This window comes from Solanum lycopersicum, chromosome 1, assembly GCF_036512215.1.
Source record: "Solanum lycopersicum chromosome 1, SLM_r2.1".
NCBI lineage: Eukaryota > Viridiplantae > Streptophyta > Magnoliopsida > Solanales > Solanaceae > Solanum > Solanum lycopersicum.
In genome coordinates, this window is record NC_090800.1 from 7,507,154 (window position 1) to 7,523,405 (window position 16,252).

The 16,252-nt window shown below is 31.3% G+C and overlaps 1 protein-coding gene and 1 non-coding gene across 2 annotated transcripts; both read right to left on the reverse strand.

Moving 5' to 3' along the window:
• Positions 1 to 3,642: 3,642 nt before the first annotated feature.
• eIF-5A3 (eukaryotic translation initiation factor 5A-3) lies at positions 3,643 to 6,588 on the reverse strand. Its single transcript, NM_001247578.1, has 5 exons — positions 6,415 to 6,588; positions 4,828 to 4,950; positions 4,665 to 4,721; positions 4,510 to 4,584; positions 3,643 to 3,912 (listed from the first exon to the last, which is right to left on the reverse strand). Exons 1-5 carry the CDS (start codon positions 6,535 to 6,537, stop codon positions 3,811 to 3,813), a joined length of 480 nt encoding a protein of 159 aa, NP_001234507.1. The 5' UTR covers positions 6,538 to 6,588; the 3' UTR covers positions 3,643 to 3,810.
• Positions 4,163 to 4,281, reverse strand: LOC112940804 (small nucleolar RNA snoR100). Its single transcript, XR_003245069.1, has one exon. It is a non-coding gene; the product is annotated as a small nucleolar RNA snoR100 (small nucleolar RNA).
• Positions 6,589 to 16,252: the final 9,664 nt, after the last annotated feature.

A 16,252-nucleotide genomic window follows, 5' to 3' on the forward strand; every position in this document is an offset into this window, starting at 1 on the left:
ACAGAGTAGTCATTGTATGGGTCTATTTTTTCCCGTAAATAAGATCACAATATTTAACAAATTTAAAGAAAATGGAAAAGGAAATCGTAATGGTGTTTCTATAGTTGAATATGATAGAGGTGAGGGGGAGGGAGAGGAAGAGGAGGCAGGAGAAAAGAAAAGGGTGGAAGGTGTTGGTGGCAACATCATCAGCGAAGATGGTATTGGTTTTGGAAGAAGTTATGGCCAAGGAAGAAGGAAGAAGGAAGAAGAGAGAGATTTAAAAAAAAAAAAAAACTAAAATACGTTCTGACGCGCTGAATGGATGTGTATTACACCTTCCTTGCCATGTCAGCGAAAAGTGTCAAATAGGTACTTGTTCTGAACAATAGAAGTGTTCAATAGGTATCAGTCCTAGTTGAAGTGTCTAAATGAATTATGCAGACAACTTTAAGGGATCGCAGATGACTTAAGCCCTAGTCTAGTGATATCATCATTCATCATGGTCATCACCAAAATGGCTTCTCCACTTAATTGACCTTTGCACGATCCTTTTAGGTGTCTGATCATTATCTTACCAGATGCGTCATGTCCTGACTTGTGCATACCTTGACAATGGGGTTTCCTTCTGAAGAGTCATGCTAGATGTTGATTGTACTGCGAAGTACCTAGCTCTTCAGCTCCTGATGATGACATCCGGAATTTTTGTTTTCGCGCTTTATATGCTTATAGATTCAGTTTTCTGATAGCTTGTTCATCTTCATTTGCTAATGCTCTTCATTTATCATATCAACTTTCCCATTGAAATCTCTCATTCAGAAGCTGAAATCCCTAGCTAAAATAAAAGCTTTTTAATAAATCATTATTTCTTGGTAGATTTGAGTGCTGATATCTTTTACAATCATGTAGGTGATATAATGCTTATTTTCCAGGTTCACATCAGACATCAATTGTAATTCCTTTCTTTATAAAGCTGTGAATCACCTTTCACCAGACTGCTATCATACAATCCCTTTTTTATACTTGGAGTCTGGAGATAAGTATACAATCATATCAGACTGTTTTGATTTACTCGAGCCGAGGATCTTTCAGAGGCATACTCTCTATCTCTGAGAGATAGTGGTAAGGCATGTGTATACTCTACCCTCCCCAGACCCACTTTATGGGATTTTATTGGGTTTGTTGTTATTGCTGTTGTAGTCTGGAGGGCTTCTCCAAGTGGAGAACTTATTTACCATGGTCTTTTGGGGATTTGGATTGTTAAAGAAGGGCACACTTTGTGAAGGATGGTGTATATACAATTGTAGGTGTTTTGGGTGCAAATGAACTGTTCCTGTATCACATAAGTGTTATTGCCTTTAGGATCTGCATCTATAGTGGTTTTATTTGTATTAATTTGGTGCAAAGCAGATGAATTGTCTATTATGAAGTGTTCAATCTAGATAACAGTGCCATAGTCCCAAACGTTTAGTTTAACGTAAATGCAGTACATATTTGAGCTGTATTTGCATTAACTTTAAGCCATCTCAAGAATTTTTATGGAATATATTGCATCATTCAGTCAAATGCTGTACTCTGGGGTTACTTTTATTTGCTAGTGTGAAAGTCATAGCTGGATTCATTTGCAGTATTCCAACTGCATATGATAGTTATGATGATTCCTTTGCATATCGCTATTGCATGTGATATTTATGCACTACTCAATCCAGTGTGGAACAGAATCAACTTAGCATATTTGTTTATCTATGTTTTTCTGGATCAATTTATGGAGAAACTCGAATGAGGGAGCTAAACAAAGATGATACACTGCATTATCAGAAGTTGATATATTTCTAGGGTCCCTCTTTCCCTATATCCAATGGAATAGGCCAGGTTGAAGATGGTATCATTAGTCTACTGAGTCTCATCATGATCAGTACCAAAAAAGCTATTTGCACTATCCTTGTAGGTGTCTGAACATTATCTTCCTTGCCAGATGCCTCATCTCCGTCGCTAGTGCAGAACTTACTGAAGAATCATGCTAGATGTTGATTGTCCCGCGAAGTACCTAACTTCGTCAGCTCCTGATGATGACATCTGGAATGGGTAAATATCAGGAGAGTCTAAACTGCTCTCTGAAGAAGCAACACCACCTGATGTAGAAACTTGGCTGGCCCTGGAGTCATTTTGGTAAGGTGGTCGAGCTACATTCGTCTGTATGGTCTGATCATCTCACTGCTCTTTCTAAAGAGACAGAAATGTAAGTGAAGTCAAAACTTCTTTATAACAACAGTTTACTAGGGAATTGGTTTTTTATGTTGTATTTTACCTCTGTATAACGTTCTTTTTCCTTTTACAACAATCATCTTTATAACAACACACATTTTTGTAAAATTACTCCTTTTATAGTATACTTGCTAAACTGCTAGTAAGTATTATTACTTCCATCAGATATATGAAGAACAGAAAAAGCTATAATCTCACTTGATCATAAAATGTTAAACCTTCTTTATCAAGAAGTATGTCAAAGAAGAAAAGCTGAGCAAGTGGTGAGCTTAGGGTGATCAAGGAGTGGGGTTATGGAGGAGACCATGAGCTTGTAATTCTACTATTGGAATTTATTTTTCTTACTCTGGTCAAGAGATCGTTGTCTTGATTTTTAAGAAACTTGTTTTTCTTGAAATAATATGTTTTTCATAATATTTTAACCAAATAGAGGAAAATTGCAAAGTCTAGAGAGTGTGGAACCTATAAACTTGCACCCCCTTTCAGGAGCTTGTGATGTTGTCATGTTCCATTTTACGTTTTTGACATTTGACTTGACACAAAATTAAAGAAATTTAGAAAAGACATTTTGGTTTAAATGATGAATTTTGAAAACAACCAACTCTAAAAACATAATCAGGCTCCCAACAAATTAATTCTTTAATTTCTTAATTTGTATCAATGAATACAATTGTATCAATGTTGCATTTCATTATAATCTTTTTTTGCCTTGTGTGTGTATGTTACCATTTTTTGCCCAAAAAAAGGTTACTTCCACTATTTCATTTTCATTTTGTGTGAGTTAATTTGATTTGAATGAAGTTTAAGATAGAAAGACTTTTAAAATTTTAAGTCTACAATAAATGATAAAAATTTGTATGTATGTGTAATATGAAGTAAAATTGTTACTCAAAATAAAAATATATCATTATTTAAAAACTAACTAAACAAAGAAAAAAGAAAGTTAAAGAATGTGTCATTCTCAACGAATACAATTATTATAAAGTGCATATGTTCTTTGAGTACTTACTTCTTGTACGTGAATCAATTATATCAAGCGTGTAATATAAAGGTAAAGTTTTGAGTTACACAATTCCTATTTGTCAATAATTATTCTCAAGTTTTTTTATATTTGCCAATAATTATTCTCAAGTTTTTTTATCTTATTTTCTGATGCGTACATTTCTACTCAAAATCCAACCACTACTTCAGTCATATCGATGAATCTGACATCGAAATAACGTGATAGTTCAAAATGTGTATACTATTACTCCAATATATGCAGGAGAAACTATAGAATAATTCCTGTAATTTGAAGTAATGAAGCAGCAAAATAGGTGAAGAAGATGGTATATAACTGCAGGTTAAAGATCTCCCCCACACCAAATAAAAAAAACTTTAGTAGGACAAAATTCCAGATGAATACCACAATTTAAAACAACATAAATAAAAATCTAACTCACAATGGTCCATAAATCATGATACGAATATTCCATAAGATCACAATTTTTTTCCATGACTATAAATATCTATCTCACTCAAGGTCGTAAAGAACCATCGCGTCAAGCAATCCATCCAATCAAGAGATCACTTGGGGCCAATATCCTTCAAAGCATTAATCTGTTCCTCACCCATAGCTGACATAACAGACACAACGAGGTCCTTACCCTCGGCAAACCCGTCCTTGATCTGAATTCGGAAAGTTAAAAAATAATCAGTAGCTGCATCAAAGTACGCTGAAGTTTTCAAAAGAAAAATAACCAACAAAGTTCTGAAAAAATTATGTTTCACTATCAATGAGCTTTTTTTACTTACAACCATGGTTGTACATGCTAACTTCTACCATAAGGATTCGAGAAGCTTGAGAAAGAATTGAAGGCTACATACAACTGAGAAGACCGCATATACTTTGACCCAAAACAACTTTCGTAGATAAAGAAAATGTGAGTCTAAAACCAGGCCCCCAAATCATTAACCCTTCAAAGGGGTATCAGAGGGAGCAGACATGTCGACTCTGCTAATTCAATCTCTGTGCACATAACCATGCTGCCTTCATTTTTAAATGTCCGGAGCATCGGCTTAATTGTACACAGGTTGTGTTTCTTACACAACCACGACTCCAAACAAATTCATTTTTTAACATGGCAAAGGCAATAAGCTTGTGCTAGAAGAAGATTTACTGAGAAAATAAAAGGCTGGGGGAAACAAAATACGACAAGAGGAAGTGACTGTAATTTCCGGTCCTTCAGGGCCACCGAAAACACAACTTCAGATTAGATTACTAACCAGTGAAAGCAGATTTTCATCAGTAGGAAGCCTGAGGTCATCCTTGGTGTTACCATTGTCAGTAAGCAGACTCACCTGTAACGTTGTGCGGCAATATTAGACCACATCAATCAAAAATATAAAAAGGAACCGGATAAGGGAATAAAGGCACATACAAATCCATCTTCAGAGATGTCAATAAGCTGATAATCTGTACGATTAACATGGGGCACCTGCAATTTGAACACGTAATTGTCAAATATCAGCACAAATATAAAGATAAAAGGAATATAGGGGAAAAGGGGCAAAGATCATAAACAAGAAACAGAGAGCACACACATCACAATTGTGTGAAGAGGGGACAATATCCTCAAGCTTCTTCCCAGTGAAGATGTCAATAGCAACGAAATGACATTTGGCGTGACCGTGCTTGCCAGTTTTGGATGTAGAGACTTCCACAACCTGTAATGAGAAGTATCAGCTTTAGAGCTAGTGCTTATACTAGATAAATGTAATAATGACTTGAACCATAATAAAAGGAGATACATCTATGCAATTTCCTGAAGCAGAATCATCAAGTTACTTGCTGCACATTATCCACATATACATCCATAACTATGATACATCCACAAGGACCATTTAAACAGTTACATAATTCAAACTAAAGCAACATATAATCCACATCTAGATCTATGGATAAATATATTCAACATTAGAAATGTTCATACCAAACAGCAGAAAAATAAACTAAGAGTTTTTAGAAGCTAAGGACCTCTGGTGAGGTATCAAATCTATTTGTGTTTCACTTCTCTTTGGTAAGACCACTAAAAAATTACTCTATTTGGATGTTAATTACATAAGTTATTGAGTTGTATTGTATTGTACTATATTATTTTAATGAATGTTAATTACATAAGTTATTGAGTTGTGTTGTATTGTACTGTACTATATTATTTTAATGAATACAACATTTACATAAATTGTATGGCTTTACATTATTATATAATATCACATGATAACATTCAAAGAATAAACAGATATAATTGTTAGTTTGTTACACATGATGGAACTTATTGTCATTACCAACAAGATAGATTTGACAATACAATATCATAAAACTGTAATTAAACTAACAAAACAATACAATACAATAGATGATAACCATCCAAACCAAAAGTGACCCTTTCCCACCCTTGATACCTTGGTGGTAACCCTCTAACCCTAAATCTTATAGTTACATGTTTAGGTTGTTTAACATAACGCTACTCTATTTCTTAGTAAGACAAAATCTACTATAAAAAATAACTCTACCATAATTGCACAAAATATACAAGCAACCCATATTCCTTTCTTCTAACAAACAAACCAAAGAATATATGCAATCAAAACCAGAAATAGAACTACACAAGTCTATAAACCAGTCACCAGGTCCACGATCCCAAAAAAAGTACAAAAAAAAAACCACTGCATATCCCATAGTAAGAAAACAAGGTTCCTTTTTTCACTAGCTAGTAAGATGCTAGTGAATCAAATTAAGCAAATAGACAGATTATATACAGTCCTTTCAGCCTATTACACTACTTCGCTACAGTGATCGCTTCATCTACTATCAAACTTACTTACACAACCGAAAAAACAACTTCCTAATCAAACACACTTAGAGTAAAAAACACAGAGCATCAGATCTACAACCGCAACAGCAAATACACCATGTAATCCTCTAAATCTCATCCAAACACATCTCAATCAACCCTATAGATATCATATTACCAAATAAATCACACATACATGAATAAATTTTTTAAAAAAAATTAGCAAATCAATCCTTATCTAAATCAAATCCAACACACACATCTTAATTAACTACACGAACAGCCCTATACATCAGCTATAACCAAATAAATTAAATATATGTAAAAAAGTAACCTTGCATGGACGGCCTTTGATGACGATATAACCGTTCTTACGAATAGTACCAGCTTGTTGAGGGTAAGTTTTTGATGCTCCGGCATCAGCCTTAGACTCAAATTGATGCTCCTCGTCAGACATGGCTGAAAAATTCGATTGAACGGAGAAGGAGAAGGAGAAAAATTCAGGAAGTAGAATGGGTGGCGAGGGAGGCGAAGAGCACGTGAGGGACTATTTATATGGTGGGAGAAAAACCTAATGGGATTGGGTAGATTTTTAGGGTTTTGATTATTTTTTTTTTGGATAGATTGAATGATTTCTTCTCCACCGTTGGATTAAAACTGTCAAATCTTTTTGTAATTCACTTCTTTCGTATTAATTTACGTGACATTTTTGTAAGAAAGTTTCTCATATATGGTGTTTAATATTTTCTAGCCTTTATATTAAAATAGTTATTTTAATTTACTTGTTCATTTTACGTAATTATGAAAAATTACTACTTCTTACACATTGAATATAAATGTAAATTTTTCATATATTTTTTAATTATTTTGAATTGTTAACTATTGTAATTTATAGTGTTTTTACGTAGTTTACAAATATATAAATTTTATTTTAAAAAAAGAAAATTTCATTTGTAAATTTTCAATTAAACATAAATTACTTAACTTTTAAAAAAATGAAAAGTATCATATAAATTGAAATAGATGGAGTATATTTTCTCTCTATTTTTTTAATATTAAATAATTATACAAAGTAATAGTAGTGGTGCTCAAATTTAGAATTTTAAAATATTATTAGTGAGATTTATTAAGTAAAATATATTTTTAGTTAAATCTTAATTAAATCAATATAGATCATATAATATGAAGCAAATTGAATATTGCACTAGTTCGCAACTCTAATTTATTTTTGGAAAAAAAATGCTTCACTGCATAGACATTTTTATCATATTTACTAGTTCTTCTTATAGTTTGAAATAATTATATATTATCTCATTAATTAATGATTTTTATACGAGATTTTAGATCAAATACGCTTATATACATGTATTTTTATTGTCAAATAAACTCTTAAATGCAAATACTTAGGGGGAGAGACGCGCAAGATAGGAGGGCGACGAGCAAGAAAGTCAGTGTATCTACATATGGAGCGAGACGATTTGACTCCAATGGTATACATTGTATCTGAAACAAATTACACTTGATTTTGACTCTATAATTTCATATATATGAAATTACACTGAATACATTGGATACATTAATGCCTTGTAAGAACCAATATGTAACTATGCGTAGATATACTAAATTTACCAATGCATTTTTTGTATTAGGTAGATAAAATTGATATTGAATGCATTAGATACGTTGGATATATTAGTATATATTTGATACAAAATACATAGATAAATAAAAATAGGCCTAAGTCATACACAGCCACGTAAAGTTGTCCACATATTTCACTTAGACACTTCAACTAAGGCTTGTACCTATTGAACACTTTATTTATTCATAAATCATTCCTATTAGATACAAAATGATGACATGGCAAAAAGAGTGTGTTCCACTCTCCTTGAGCGCGTATAGCTATTAAAAATTTAATTTTTTTCTTTTTTTTCTTTTTGTTTTCCAACTTATATACTTAATTTTTTAAAATTAAATTTAAAAAAATGAAAAAACTTGTCTTCTTCTTCACTTCTTCACTGCATTCATCATCTAAGTACTCTCTATTTTTTTTTCTTTTGCTTTTATCTTAATTTATTAAAAGTTAATAGATCTAAAACTCAAATGTTGTAGCAAAGCTTCATTTTTTTAAATAAAAATAATATTAAATGATTATTCTTTTAATCAAAAGTTGTTATTTTTTTAAGATAATTATGGTAGCAAGTGATTAAAGAAAATTCAATTCGTTATTTTCTTTAGATAATTATGGTAGTAAGTGATCAAAGAAAATTCAAAATGGGCGAAAAGCTTTAAATGGCAGGAAATTTTGACGAAGAAGAACAGGGATGGGGGGTTGATAAAATAATTTGTTTTTTTCTTTAATTTTTTTAATCTTTGCCACGTGTTATCATTTTATTGGTCTATCTGCTATGTATTTGTGTTTGAGACACACGCACTTATGTCTTTTCATAAATTTTCATTTTATGTTTAATAGATATAAATTTGTTAAGATTAAAGTGTTCAATAGGTACTGCCCTAAGTTAAGGTGTCTAAATGAAATATGCAGACAACTTTAAGGGTTTGTATATGACTTAGGCCATAAAAATATAAAATAAAGATATATTATAAAAATAAGAATGGGAGAGAAGTGTGAACAAAAGAAGAAAGAGACTAGATGTATTTCCTTAAACATAATGTAACTAGATGTAACTATATTAGATCTAGAAACAAGTACAGTAGACGTAACCCAACCAAGATATGTAATTATGAGCACTATAAATAAATGGCGGAATGGTGTTATAAACTTTTGTATTTATATGAGTTTGTATTTTAAACTATTTTATTTGATCACTTGTCAATTGCATCATTTATTTCTGGTGAAACTAAGCATTTTAAACTCTTTTCGTTGTGATTGAACTTCAAACACTTGATAAAAATAACATATCATCATCCACATAACATTTTAAATGACACATTACTTATTATTAAAAAAAAAAAGATTGGCTTTCTTTCTTTTTCACATCATTCCTCTTTCATTCCTTTACCTCTCTCCATTTTTTTTCACATTAGAGATATCACTACAATCTTTTATTCTCACTAGTATCATTACATTCCTAAATAACTTATAATTATGATCCAATTTATTTTTCTTCGAAATTTCTTTCATTTACAACTTTTAATCGTATTTCTTTTACCAAAATTCAGATTTATCACTTGAACCACCATAAATCTCTTTTCCCCATTGATGTTAACAAATAGTCATTAGAATACATCAATTCGATTGATTCATATTTTTTCAAATTAATATATTTCAATTGAATTGATCATAAAATCTAAAAGTATGAAATTTTTACGAATATTGTGAAATGCATGTTTGATAAAAATATAAATATATAAATAAAATGTCATCAATTATTAAATATTTGACAAAAATATTTTATCGTTTAATTAAAAAATGACATGCAATATGAATCCAATATTACTAAAACAAATGAAACTGAAAATATGTAACATAACTTATAAATTCAAAAACAAAAAATTTAACATAATACTCTTATAGCAAATTTCAAGATAGCATACATAAATATGATTCATTTTATCTTTTATTTTTAAAAGGAATAATACTCAATTACCCCCCCTAGCCTATACCCAAAATCTCTGCACACACCTTATCTTTGATGAGGTCCTATTACCCCCTCCAACTTTTTTTTTAAGTAATATACTACCCCTTGCGTGCCTACTTGACAAAAATTGTGATTTCACCCATCTAGGGTGTGTGAGTGCGGAGTGAGTACAGAGTGAGTGCAGCTTTTGGCTAACAATGGCCAATAAAAATGAGCCACGTGTCAAAGCAATTTGAAAAAAAAATCAAAAATAAATTTTATTGTTTCTCTCAAAGCATCTTCTTCCTCTTTTCAAAAAATAACCCCATGTTTATGGTTCTTCATTTTTGAAGAAGCTCCATCCATTATCATTCAAGCTCCTTGATTTGAAAAGGTAAAGTAAAATTTAATATATTCTTTACATCTTTTTATGTCGATTATTAATTCTTATTTTATGTCGATTATTAATTCTGAATTTGATAATTATATTAAACCAAATGATAAAATAATAAAAGATCAATATTAACAATTTGAAACAAAACTCATTATCTTTATTCATATAGATTTACTAATTATGGGGCATAGGGAGTGGGGTGGGACGTGAGAGAGGAGGAGTATATTTCATTAAAGTTACTTTATCGAAAACTGAAAAAGTGGGTCCCGTCGTGTGTTCAACAAACAAATCGATCTTGCAGATTATTTTTGCCACGTAGGCACGCAAGGGGTAATATATTACTTAAAAAAAAGTTGGAGGGGGTAATAGGACCTCATCAAAGATAAGGTGTGTCGTAGGGATTTTGGGTATAGGCTAGGGGGGTAATTGGGTATTATCCCTTTTTAAAAAGAAAACGTAAGTCTATAATCTTACTTAACAATAAATTCTATTTTAATTTAAAAATTAGAATGCTAATAAAATTATGGTAATAAGAAAATAAGAATGGCATAAAGAAATAGATAAAACAAAAAAATTACATAGAATCACATAAAGTAAGGTTGAGAACAAGAAGAAAATGAAATATATTTATAAAAAACAAACAATAATATTTTTTTTTAAAAAAAAAACTTAAAATAATAGAAGTAAAAAATTCTTAGAAATAGAAATTAAAAAGTAATTGGCTGGTAATTACACCATGTAATTACTAGCAATTCACAACCTCTGTCGGGAAATTGTAGAATGTAATTCCCTACCAATTACATCAATTACATATTGACCAAGTAATTACTTATCCAATCGAACAAGACCGACAGTATAATTAAACTTAATTACATCAAATCCAATTACCAAAGTCTCCTTCCAATTAAGCTCTCTGTTAATTACACTTTAATTAAAATAAGTAATCGAAATTAATTAAAGATTATTATTTTCAAACTATATTTTTAGAACATGAAAAATACTAAGAACCTGATTAAATAAAGAATATTTATGAAGAAAAAAATCTCAATAACTCTCTTAAACTTCGAACAATTCACTTTATTTATAATTGTGAAACAAGTCCAACAATTCACTTAATATGAACTATAGGGAGTATTTCCCAAAGTAATAATTTGATTGACATATTTATAAATGTATTGTAGATTAATTTGACTATTATTAAAAGTTAAATACAATAACATAAATTTAATTCATCATGATAAATACAAGAACAACAAAAATTATGAATATAAGTCTAAAACAACATTAATTGTAAAAAGAAAAGAAAAGACAACTATGGTAAAGAGATATAGAGCGAGTTTAAATTGATTTAAAAAATAGATGTCATTGAATAACTTTTTAAGTCAAAAAACAAAAAAAAAACAAGGTTTTTTTTTTTATTTTTTTAACGTACTTAAGTCATTTTAAACTTATTTAGGTGATCTTTAATTTTGCAAACACTTCCGAAATTATTTTAAGTCATTTTTGACTTATTTTAAAAATTATTTTTATATTTATTAAATATTTTCAAAAATAAAAAGCCGACTTAAAAGTAAGTGACTAACTTACATGTACTAGACAATATTATTGCCTGTTCCTAAATTGAAATATTAACTGATCGTAAATAGATGTGATGACGAAGGTTAACCAACCTTCCATATGGTTACCTCCTCACTTTATTAGTGATCATTTCAATTAAAATTATACTATTAACACATATCAATAAATGATAAAATAAATTAATCTTTCAACTATTACGACCAGGGAGCACCCCTAGAAGTAACATGACGTACTAGATCTCTCGGAGGTCTTATACAAGCCCATAGTTATCATTCATCGCATTGTCATAGTAAATTTAGCGAAAAATTTAAAACTTTTTATAGGACATCATATGCTAGAAACATCACTTCATATGTATATATATATATAGGTCATAATACATATTTAGACTCTAAGTCTCTTTTGTCATCTTAGACTCAACATCATAGAATAGAATAGGGACATGACCCTTTAACATTATAACATAGTATTTAAGCTATTACAATACATTGAATATATAAACTTGACATAGGAAATCCTTGGATCATAAGGACCCCTTTCTTGAGCATGGGAAATACATATGAAAACCTTCACTTTAAAGACATCCTTTAAGCATCTATAGCCTACGCTTTGTGTAAAAAGTAGAGAAGAATGGAGTTAGCACAAAAATACACTAAGTATGACAACCATGCAAAAACATACATTTAAAAGGGACATTTTACTTTAAACCATGCATCATGCCTTTTTGTGAAAACTTCATAAAACTTGATACATTAAGCATTATACAACTTACATACTTCATTTAGGCATATCCAATAGTCATAATACCACATAAAATCACACATAAAATTTAAGTCACATCTTGCATCATTTTACAGTAAGTTTATTTCCATTTACAGTGAGTTCATTCAACTTCATTTCCTAAACTTCCCAAGTAACCCTCTAGTGATACTTGGTGCAGTGCATCACCTTAAGGCCACAAGGTACTCATACATACCATCTACACAAGCCAATACATACCTTCATAGAACCATTTCATATAACAAGGCACATACTTCACATTAAACCCAACATACTTATTCACAATCCTAATCTAAGTCTACTAGTGTAATGTACATGTGAAGCCCCATAACCTCATATCTATCATAGAACCAGAAACATTAATTCTCTTCATATATCAACACGGCAAGTATCAACACTTCATTCACACCGAGTAATACACCCATCATATAAACTCATTAGAACTCATACCATGCATATCATCACAACAAATAGACAACACCACAATGTCATGCATAAGGAACATAAATATAATCATACATTAGAACACCTTCCAAGAACTCCCTTCAAGAGTTACTTGTGCAATACATAGGTGAAGTCCCATACCCCTACCTACACTAAGCAACTTCCCTTAGGTTATCCTAGTTAGGGTCTAGTTCTTTACTTCCATTGTCCATTTTACTTTAGGGAAACTATAGCCTTAACCGACACTAAGACCATGGGTGCTACATGAAATTTGGTGTTGTAGAGCTTTACACTAAGGGAAGGTGCTCTACTTAGCCAAAGTAGAACATTAACACGTGTTAGCATACTAAGTGATATCACTTTCTAGATCCTATGGGGCAAGCATAATTTATGGAACTTAGAGGCATATATGGAAATATCACTCTATGCCCTTAGGCTATCAGGCTAACCACCTCGTGAGGACTATGGTGAATCCACATTCCTACAATGGGAAGGGACACCCTTATCTTCAAGTTCACTCGGTGCTAAGCTAAGTTTCCTTTATTGAAAAGCCTTTATTAACATTACTTTATAAAATGTAGTCTTAAGAGAGTTAACCCCTCATATGCTTAGCTTATAGGTCATAGATGAGAGTTCATCAACCTAAATCATGTAAGAAGTCCTTTCACATAGACATAACATATGTAAAGCACCATCTAGTTTAAGGTACACTTCAAAACACCTTTTAAGGCCCCTCAATTGACTAGATCATCATACATGTGTTTTGTTTACATATATGTGAGCAATTCTTTCACACAACACATTAAGGCCACAAATGTTTATATATTAATATAATCATGCATTCACATTCATGTACATAGAAAACCAAACCTAGGAACTATTCTATCAAGGCACACATGTGCAATGCATTGACAAGGTCCCATACCCTTTGTTGACACCTAATTTTGACCGACTTTTGACCATTTTAGGAATACTATTCGATTAAATACGTATTTTAAATTTTAGAATTTTTAGCCGACTTTGCTTGAAAATTATATGTTTTAGTATGTTTTACTTTATAAAGTTATCGTAAATATTATTAAAATATTTTAAAATTATTAATGAATTTCAAATGTTAAAATTTAAATGATTTTTAATTATATAAAAATATTTTAATATATGTAATATTTTAATTAAATAGTAATTCCTACACTTTCCTTAAATTTTAAATTCTAGCCTATTCTATCATAATTTCTTTCAATTCTAGCTACTCCAATTAAACTTTTATTACAATTATAGCCTCTCTTTCATTTCAATTCTAGCCGTTTTAATTGCAATTGTAGCCATTCCGTATTCAATCCAATATGATTTCAATACATCTCATCTTTTGATCTCATCCATCTATTTTATTAGTCGAATCCTAGCCCCTCATTTCAAATTAGATCATCGGTTGTGATTAAATCTTTTATTTTTCTCAACACCAAAAGACCCCAAAACCTAAAATTCTAACCCATTCTTCTCCTTCCTCTTCCTCTCCAGCAGCCTCCCCTCTCCCTTCTCTCTCCCTCTCCTCCATTTTTACCGGCGAAAGTCATCACCGCCGGTGACCTTTCCGTCTCGCTCCTCCTTCGTCTTTCTCTCTCCCTTCTTCCTAATCGCCCCTTTCTTCTCCTCTTCCGTCTCTTCCCTTCCCTTTCCTCTTCCCCTTCCTTTCCTTCTTTTGCAGGTGTCACCGGACAGCACCACCGACGAACAGCGAGAGACCAGCCCATGCAGCAGCAGCGCCTGGGCGCATGCCAGCAGCAACTCGAGAAGATAGAAGCCGCCGGTGAAGGCAGCAACCAGTAGCCGCAGGCCATGACCGGCAGACCGGCGGCACCGCCTCCTCTCTCCTCTTCTCCATCCGTCTCTTCCTCTCTTCTCCGACCAGCAGTAGCGGTAAATTTTGATAAAATCTTCAAGGATTAGATAAGGATCCGATCAGGTATACCTTTCAAAAACTCTCCCATGGCATGTCTATTGGTTAATATTTTCAATGCGTGATTCAACTTGGCAAATTTCTGCTTGCTCACATAAAGTTTTGTCTTAAATTAATTATTATCCACTTGTTCTTATGTCATTTTCTGCAAGGTTTAAATGTACCAATGCTCTTCTTGAAATTAATATGAAGATCTCATACTTGTCTTTGATTTGCCCATTATTACTTTATTAGTCTTGTTAATTTTTATACATCATCAGTAGGTTTTAGTCCACACTTTAAATTTTGATTCTCTTTCATTCAGAAAAACTTGCATAAATGGGTTACTAATTGATATGCTTTTGGACCCAGTATGTTATTACGTTTTATTTCTTTTAGTTGTTTGAAATTTTACAGCTTACTTACAAATTGATTTAATGAATTGATTTTCTTGATTTGAAAGTTGCAAAGTTGACCCTTCTTTAGATGCTTAGTGATTTCAATAAATTCGTATATGGTGAATGTCCCAAATTAAATCATTTAGCATAATTATAATTAAGCTAATCTTTGAAAAAAATCTTTATTAGTTGGTTAGTGTAATATGTTAGTTTTTCTTTCCTTTCATGTGAATCTTGATTGTCCGTAAATTGTATCTTGGTAAAAATAGTGACTTCTTAATTTATTCATTTACCTTAATTAAAATTGATTTGATCTCTTACTTGCTCTTATATGGTAAAAATACCTTATATTGGGTAAAATGAATTTAAATAAAATCTGTTTTACTCTTCTTTATTTTTAGGAACATATATGTATCTTATTCCTAATTTTTTTAATTTCTTACTAGTTTATTTTTGGTATTGCAATATTTTAAAAATTTTCTGATTTTTAGCTCTTCTTTATTTAAGGAAAAAATATACTATCCTCTATTGATTTATTATTAGTTGTTTATATTTGGTAATGAAATATTTTAAAATGTTATGATTTGGTCCTCTTTTATAATAAGGAAAACAATATATTTAATTGATTCCTTTAAATATTTCTTTTCTTTATTTGTTTCCCCCTCTTTGCTATATAAATTAGACCCCTCCCTTCATTATTTGGATCAACTCATACACTCATTCACTCTCAATCAAATATTCTCTCATCACTCTCCCCTCTAAATTAAGGAAAATGGTTTAATAATTGATTCCTTAATTTATTTATTTCCCTTATTAAGTGCACCCCTCTTTGCTATATAAATAAGACCTCTTTTATTCATTAAAAAAAAAAGGACACAACTCATACAATCATTCACTCTCAATCACAAGTTCTCTCTTCATTCTCTCATTGCTCTCTTGCTACTCTAAATACACTAAGATTTCGATAAACATTCAAGTGTTCTTCTTCGCTACTTTGCCATTTTGCTTTTGTTCGAGTAAAGGTTGGATCAACTTGCTTGCATTGCTACCATTCCTAATCT

Excerpts from the sequence above, each read along its gene's own strand:
- eIF-5A3 (NM_001247578.1), bottom strand. The coding sequence starts at position 6,537 with ATGTCTGACGAGGAGCATCAATTTGAGTCTAAGGCTGATGCCGGAGCA. Across the intron at positions 4,951-6,414 it reads TCAAAGGCCGTCCATGCAAG|GTTGTGGAAGTCTCTACATC; the intron begins GTTACTTTTTTA and ends TTCTCATTACAG. Across the intron at positions 4,585-4,664 it reads ACATCTCTGAAGATGGATTT|GTGAGTCTGCTTACTGACAA; the intron begins GTATGTGCCTTT and ends ACAACGTTACAG.